Source organism: Hydractinia symbiolongicarpus, chromosome 13 (genome assembly GCF_029227915.1).
Source record: "Hydractinia symbiolongicarpus strain clone_291-10 chromosome 13, HSymV2.1, whole genome shotgun sequence".
Taxonomy (NCBI): Eukaryota; Metazoa; Cnidaria; class Hydrozoa; order Anthoathecata; family Hydractiniidae; genus Hydractinia; species Hydractinia symbiolongicarpus.
In genome coordinates, this window is record NC_079887.1 from 18,349,924 (window position 1) to 18,357,328 (window position 7,405).

Here is a 7,405-nt window from a genome sequence, read left to right on the forward strand (position 1 = left end):
TACTCACGAATGACATAATTTTGTTTTACGTTTTATTTTATGTAATTTGTACTTATTATTTTTTATTTTTTTTTATTTTTTTAATTAAGTTAAAATACATTTTCGGCATCATGGAAAACCCATGTTAACTCATTTTCAGGAACTACATGCCCTTCCATATATCCTGTGTATACCCCGTCAGGCTCTGGATAAGCATCACAAATTTTTTTCACTGCACATGACGGGATGACCCTTAGCACAGATTTGCCAAGTCTGTTGTGAACCCACCACGTGAACTGTCGGTAAGCAGCATAGCAATATGTTCTAAAAGAAAAATGTTAACCTGAAATATCAAACTTATGTTCTTATAACCCATATTTCTATAAACAGCGTGTTTTGACTGGAACAACATCTACTTACTTATTGGGAACGTCATTTCTTGGAGGAAGATATGTCGATTCTCTATCATACATTCCAACCAAAGCAGTCCAGAGATTTCCTTTCCTTAAAACAATCGGGTCGAAATCTTCGTGATTGACTATACAGTTTATTTCTAAAGAATATATTTTTAATAACTTAATAATCAGCATATAATGTTTCGTATATCCTGCTAAAAAGTACACACCTTGTAGGTTATATATATGTCTTGATTCCAGTTTGTGACAGCAAAAACATTCATTTTCAGTGCTCATTTGAGGGCAATTGTTGCATTTACACCGCGACGTAGCGTGAAGGCTAATCCTTAATTCTGCTATTTCCCCATCGTTATCACTGTCATATGTCACCCACGATGACTCCGATAAATCCCCCCTACGTGTAGGTTTAAACTGGAAGCCAAGTACAAAGTTAGAACATTTTGATTCCGACTCATCCGAAGATTACATTACTTAACAAACGTGTTGCTTTTAAAAGAAAACAAATAATTCTGCATTAAGCAAACAACAAAATTTTTTTCTAGTGCTAATGAATCTTCTATATCTCATAAATATTTAATACTTCGAAACATATCAACAAGGCATTCTAAACACGATTTAGTCAGTAGAATATATCACCGTAAGGCATCCTATAATTCTTTGGTCCTTGTGACGTCAATTATGCAGCCATTATGAATTTCAAAGTTCGAGAAGAAGCGTGAGCATGATAAAGCCGCATGAAGTGAGGTAGCTCAAAATTTGAAAGTTTATTTACAATTATTTGCTGTACTAAACTTTTCTGTAAAAAACGAATGTTCTTTTCTTAAATACTTATATGAATAGAACTTAATTAGGTAGCATCATTAAAACGTCGGAGGGAACCTTTAACAATAGATCAAACTATGGCATGTAATGATTAATAGACATATTAATTGCTGTAGTTCCCAATAAAAACACAAACTTGTAGTAGAAAATTTATTTCAATTTTGTAAGAATAAACTGAGGATAATTTGGCGGAATCGAGTGAGGATGCTAGGCTGAGGAGAAGATAGATAGATTGTCTCAAGCTCACGTGCGTGTTCCCAATAAATTCGCTCTTCTCCACTACATCCAAAGCTCTTCTCCTAGTAGTGTTCGCTCTTCTCCACTACATCCGGAGCTCTTCTCCTAGTAGTGTTTTCTGGCTTAACTAATCTCTCAATCACATCCGGAGCTTCTCTCCTGTGATTCCATTTCCTCTATCATATCTCACAAGAACCTACTCTTTATGAGCTCTAGCTTCTTTTGCATTTCACACCTGTTATTAACCTCTTGGTGCACCACCTCTGACTGTCAGCGCCGCATCCTGTAGTGAAATATTCGGCACCCCTGAATTATTCGGCACCCCCTTGGGTTTCTGCTGATGGTTTTTAGAGTTACATTTGTTTGGTTATTTGTACGGAATTAAATAATTCATAATGGTAGATAGAGCAGTCCATAATGGTAGATTGACAGTAAGAGTATGAGTATGAGTCTTTTCTCAGAGCATGGACTTAATTGTTAATGTAATGTTGGATCATCCTCATTCAACCGTTTTATCTTTCTGATTATAAAATAGATGACTCAAGTATTTTGATATTAATAAATAGATCACAGAAAGAATGATATTTTGATTTACTATACCTAGCTAGCTGCTCCCCACTTTTTTGGACACACAGGCCAGTCCTTTTGAATAAAAGCTGACGAAGTAAGTAAGTAAATCATCTATTTCGTAGCTTGCTCAAAACTATTTTATATATTGGTAAGGACAAAAAAATATTTCACAATTTAAATAGATAATATATATAATATATACAGTGCAATAATATACATACCGCTATTTATAGCTAGCTAGCATGAAACCACAAGAAGCAGGGTTCGAAGAATGTGAGGCCCAACTACACAAAACTATGACCGGTGACAATTTAGGGACTTGATATGTAAAAAAGGTAGCTACATCTATATTATAATACCCATATACATCTGTCTGTCTGTCACGCAAAATGGTAGCTTAGCTGCGCCAAGTAGCGAGACACATGCAATGCAGTATAAAAAGGACGGGCGAACCTGTAACGACTAGTAGCTAGATAAAAACAAAAAAACAAAAAGAAGCAGAAACAAATTAGCACACACAAATACACAACATAATCATACAACAAAACAGTAATACAAAACAGTAATACAAAACAAACAGTAATATGTACAGATGCTTACAAAACTACTTAATATAATACAGCAAGGTTTTAGCAATTGACATTAAACAGGGTGGAAATAAAACGTTTACAAATGCTGCCTAATAAATTTTTAGAACCATTTAAGATTTTTCAAAAAAGTGGAAAGATTTGTAAACAACTTTTTAAGCTCCTTCATATGAACTTCCTGCAAGGAGCATGCAGAATAATAAATATATATGCCAGATGATAAAATGATCTTTTTTTCATAAGTTAAGAATTATTAGACTTTTTGATAATTTGTTAATTTGTCATTCTAAATATATATAGCTCTACTGTCAGGAATCCTGTAGTAATATTTTAGCAATTTTGAAGTGTAGTATCTCAATAAATGTATACCTATGATTGCTACAATTGTTCGTTTACGGGATGTATATGTAGTGTGTATATATTTAGTCATTTTCAGTTTAACATAAACATGTGATTTTTCGTCTACTATAGTGTCAAAAACTGCAATTTTAGGTGGTACAAAATTGTCTTCATGTTAAGTTAATGTGTTAGTTTTTTGAAGGTTATAATTATTTTTTCTTGACAATTTAAAATAAATTTTAAAAAATGATCATGTGCTTATAGTAAAGCTAAGGGGGCACGAGGGACATATCTAATTTGTACTGCAATGGAGCAAAAAATGTTGCATGGAGCAACATTTTTTTGCTCCACAACTTTTGGGACAAAATATATCTGAATCTGTTTTGTACCTGTGCTCCGGGGACAAAATTTGATGAACATTTTGTTGCATAGCAAATGTTGCTCGTGTCACCACCTGCTTCAACATCCTGGGACAAAATTATTGTTATGACACATTTGTGCCTTGTGTCCCCATATCATGCAACAAATATTTTGCAAAATCATTTGAGGCAGTCAATTACACTATGTAGTGTAATTGACCAATGAAAATGCAAGAAACATTGCTTTTCTTGAGTCGAACATTAGTGAAGAGAGAAAACAGGAGAAAAAGCAAAAATGCTGGATGAAAAGACAAAGCTATCTGATGAGGAAAAGACAATTTTAATTGACTTTTATAAAACAAATTCTGCATTATGGGATAGTAAGGATATACTTTTGTAGTATACTACAAAAATAATAATATCTGGTTAGTTACTTCAACAGCGCATACAGCTCCAATAACTTCGAATAAACTTTACACTTACTTCACATCTATACTTTGGGATGTAGGAACATTTAAATCAAAGTTTTTCATAAGACAATTCTGCAGCTAATCAGAAGTGACATCACAAAAAAACATTTCATGCGCATGCTATGGGACATGTTGCATAGCGTGGGAATGAAAATATCCCTCGTGTCCCCTTACCTTAATGAGCTATAAGCACATTTTCAAATGCATTCTAATTAAAAATTGATGTCATTGATGTAAGAATAAGTTAATATTTGCTCTTTTTGTGTTAAACACCATCCAAATTGTTTTAAAGTAATGTATGATACTTGCTGAGAAAAACAATAGCTACATAGTAACTAGTGTAGATATATAACTAGTTATTAAGCTGCATTTTGTTTTACATTGGGACTATTTAGCAAATTCAGGACTTTAGGATATTTGATCCATGTTATTTTCTTCTTTTTAGATACTGATTTTCTAGATTAAGAAAGCACACAAGTTTCAAAAGTGACCAAAAAGTTATGATGGTTTTGGTTTCGGCTCAGGTCATCATTACCTTCACAAAGTGCAGAAAAAAGGTGCAAATTGATCTCTTATTTTAATTGTTTAATTGTTTTAATAATTCATGAAATATAATAAATTTTGTTTCTACACAAAAGCATCGTTTCTCCTTTGTAATTGTTAATATGCACAGCATTTTCTTGTTTATACATTTTGTTTCCTTTTCGGAATGTGTGTTTTTACATTCGTTCTCTAGGAAACTGTATCACTAACAAAAGCAGTAAACAAAGGGACTCCAACAGTGTGTGTTTCATGTACTTTTTGTTACAAAGAAATAAATTGAGCCACTTCTGTTGCAAAAAAAGCTGGGGGAGAAGGCATTTGCTATTTTTTGTTTTGAAATGTATGGAATCATCCATAAAGGATGTTTGAATCTTTGAGAGTAAGGTGTCTTGATTGTATTTTTACTGATTTCGTTGTCGTCTTTGAAGGGAAGAGTATTGTACTTTATTTTGTTTGTTGGGTGTGGATGTTATTTCAGAAGCCCTGGTTACAAAGTTTTTCTCTAATTTAAGAAGCACGATTATCAGGAACAAATACCAAGAATATATTTCCATGTCAATAAATGCCCAGAATGTATTCAAGCTTCTTTCCAATGGGGAAAAAACCTTGTAGCCATTTGAAATGAAAATAAAGTATACAATTTTCGAAGTACTCAAAGTTGCTATTTTTGACATATTTAGAAACAGCTGCTTTAGAATTTTATGCTCACAACAAGGTAAGCATTTGCACAAATCTTGCATTGATTTTCAGTCTTTTATTTTGCATTGTTTTCTCAGAGAATTATTTTTTAATTTCCATTGTTTCTCTAGAAAATAGTTTTAATCTTTTTTCAGAAAATTTTTCTTTAATTTGGCTCTTTCCTTCGAAACTTATTTTTTAATTTAGCTTTTTTTCCACAGAGGTTAAAATTGTCTCTTTTGCTGTTATAGAAAATGATTAAATCCATATTAACTAGAAATGCAAATGCTTTATTGATGATACATTATAATTGAGGCTAAACAAATCTTTGGTAAAAAATAATGATAACTTATTTTGAATTTGAATGATTTATTAATAGTAGAAACAAATTCAGGTTGAATGGGGGCTGTTCCCTATCAACTGGATTTTCCTCCATATCGGGCAACAGTCTTCGAATGTCAGATATAAAAGATTGCAGAAGTAACATATCACTGTGGCAGAAAAACTGCCAAAGACAATGGTCAAAAGCAAATGTCTCTGCAGATTTTTTAATTTTTTAAAATTAAAAAAATATATATTAGCGAAGTGAGCAGTGAGAAGTTTTTTGTCATTGTGGTGGGATCTAGGAGTATGAAAAATTTGAATATATAATCATAAAAAAAGCCTTATAACTGCTTATAATTTGGCATTTGCTGAAGCAAAATTTGAAGGCTGGGGCAAAATTTGAAGATGTTTTTGATTTGAAAAAATTTGATTTGTACTAACATTTTTACACTATATTAAATTAAAATTATGATAATAGAGAAAAGAAAAATTTAATGTAATGACCTCATTATTTGCCAATAATGGGGTCATTATGATTTCACTTTCAAGTAAGTAACTTTGTGAAAAAAATCTGAAAAACATTAAAGACCAGACTGTAACTGAAAGCTAACTTCACAAATTGTGTAATCAAAAAGAAAAGGTTTATTTATCTTCTTTTTTTACATATATTACTATAGGTACAATGCAGGAGTAGACCATGAAAACCATTAAGTTTTTAGTAGCAAGCGAAACTTATCTTCACCAAGTAGCACCATAATTCTAAATTCAGAGGAATATGCAGTGTAAATTTGATGAAGGGTTGTGTAATTTAACAAGTGTGAGTAAAATTAGTTGCAGAATGACAAGCTATATTGTGTCAGTGCCTGAAGATTTTTTTATATTTAACAAAATTGCGGTATCAAAAATACCATGTTCAAGGCATGATCAGCGTTTTTTTCAGGATTTTTTTACTACTGTTAAACAGTAGTAAAAAAATCACTCTTGAAGTTGGGTTTTAACTCAATCTTATAAAATAAAAAAATATTTGAGGTAAAAAAATGCTTATTTGATTCAATTTTAAAATTAAAAATTCTCTAAAAACAGAAAAGTAAAACATTCAGATGAGAAAAAGGTTGAATGATGGATAAACACAAATAAAAACATCAACATGTGTACCAATGTACAGCTTTTTAAAAAGACCCTCCAACTTTGTCTACCATTGTCTTTATGCCATAAACGAACCTAACGGTGGTTGAAGAAACTTAAAGCTTCTCCGGGAGTAAATTTATTTTTAAAGAAAAGAGTTTAAGCACAAGGTATGTTACAGAAGAATATTGGTTGTTCGTTACCGTAATAGTAGTAGTACAAATCCCTAATTTAGCTGCACAACTTGTTTTGATCACAACTTAAGTCATTCCAAAAAATATGCTAGACTAGCTATGTCCATTTTTTGTTTTAAAAACACTGTTTTGCAGGATGTGTAATCAACAAACATTCAAAGAATTTTGTCTTACTTGTTTCCTGTTTAATTAGCTGTGAAATTTATGCATCAGCAATATAGCGCTTTTATCGATATTGGCAGAGAAAACAAATCAACTAAATGATAAATATTGCTTAGCATTGCTTATAGCTATGTAGCAAATCAAGTGGCCATACAGTGATCAATTTTTATTTAGCAATAAATTTATTGTTTTTTATCTAATTATCGCTAAATAGTTATCGTTAATTATTGCTTGCTATCAAATTCCCTGCAATTATCACATAGCTGCAGTCATCGCATTTTCCTTCTTTAAAGGTCCTTGTGCTAATCACAGATAAAATTGATCTTCATTGTATATCAATGACAAAATCCAATTTTGATGGCAATTTTCCTCAAATAATTATTTTTATTCAAATTCACATGCAACTCACTTATTATTTCAAATTAAGAAAAAATTCAGGTTAACAGACGAGAAAATATTTATATATAATGGTTTTTGTAAAATATATTTTCGTACAAATATTCTATCCACTTTACTCAGATATAGGGCAATAATGATAATAACAAAAAAATTATTTTTTAGAAACACTATCTACAGAGTCGATGTATGACGGTTGCAGTT

The 7,405-nt window shown here is 31.5% G+C and overlaps 1 protein-coding gene and 1 long non-coding RNA gene across 3 annotated transcripts; one reads left to right on the forward strand and one right to left on the reverse strand.

Annotated features, from left to right (window-relative positions):
* Window positions 1-45: 45 nt before the first annotated feature.
* Window positions 46-1,777, reverse strand: LOC130623393 (uncharacterized). Of its 2 annotated transcripts, XM_057438871.1 has the most exons (3): window positions 605-1,777; window positions 400-532; window positions 46-303 (listed from the first exon to the last, which is right to left on the reverse strand). In XM_057438871.1, exons 1-3 carry the CDS (start codon window positions 669-671, stop codon window positions 90-92), a joined length of 414 nt encoding a protein of 137 aa, XP_057294854.1. In that variant the 5' UTR covers window positions 672-1,777; the 3' UTR covers window positions 46-89. The 2 variants fall into 2 exon arrangements, with proteins under 2 accessions (XP_057294854.1, XP_057294853.1); XM_057438870.1 differs by having other exon boundaries at window positions 400-1,777.
* On the forward strand, window positions 1,047-7,199 carry LOC130623394 (uncharacterized). Its single transcript, XR_008981136.1, has 2 exons — window positions 1,047-1,139; window positions 4,225-7,199. It is a non-coding gene; the product is annotated as an uncharacterized LOC130623394 (long non-coding RNA).
* The last annotated feature ends 206 nt before the right edge of the window (window positions 7,200-7,405 follow it).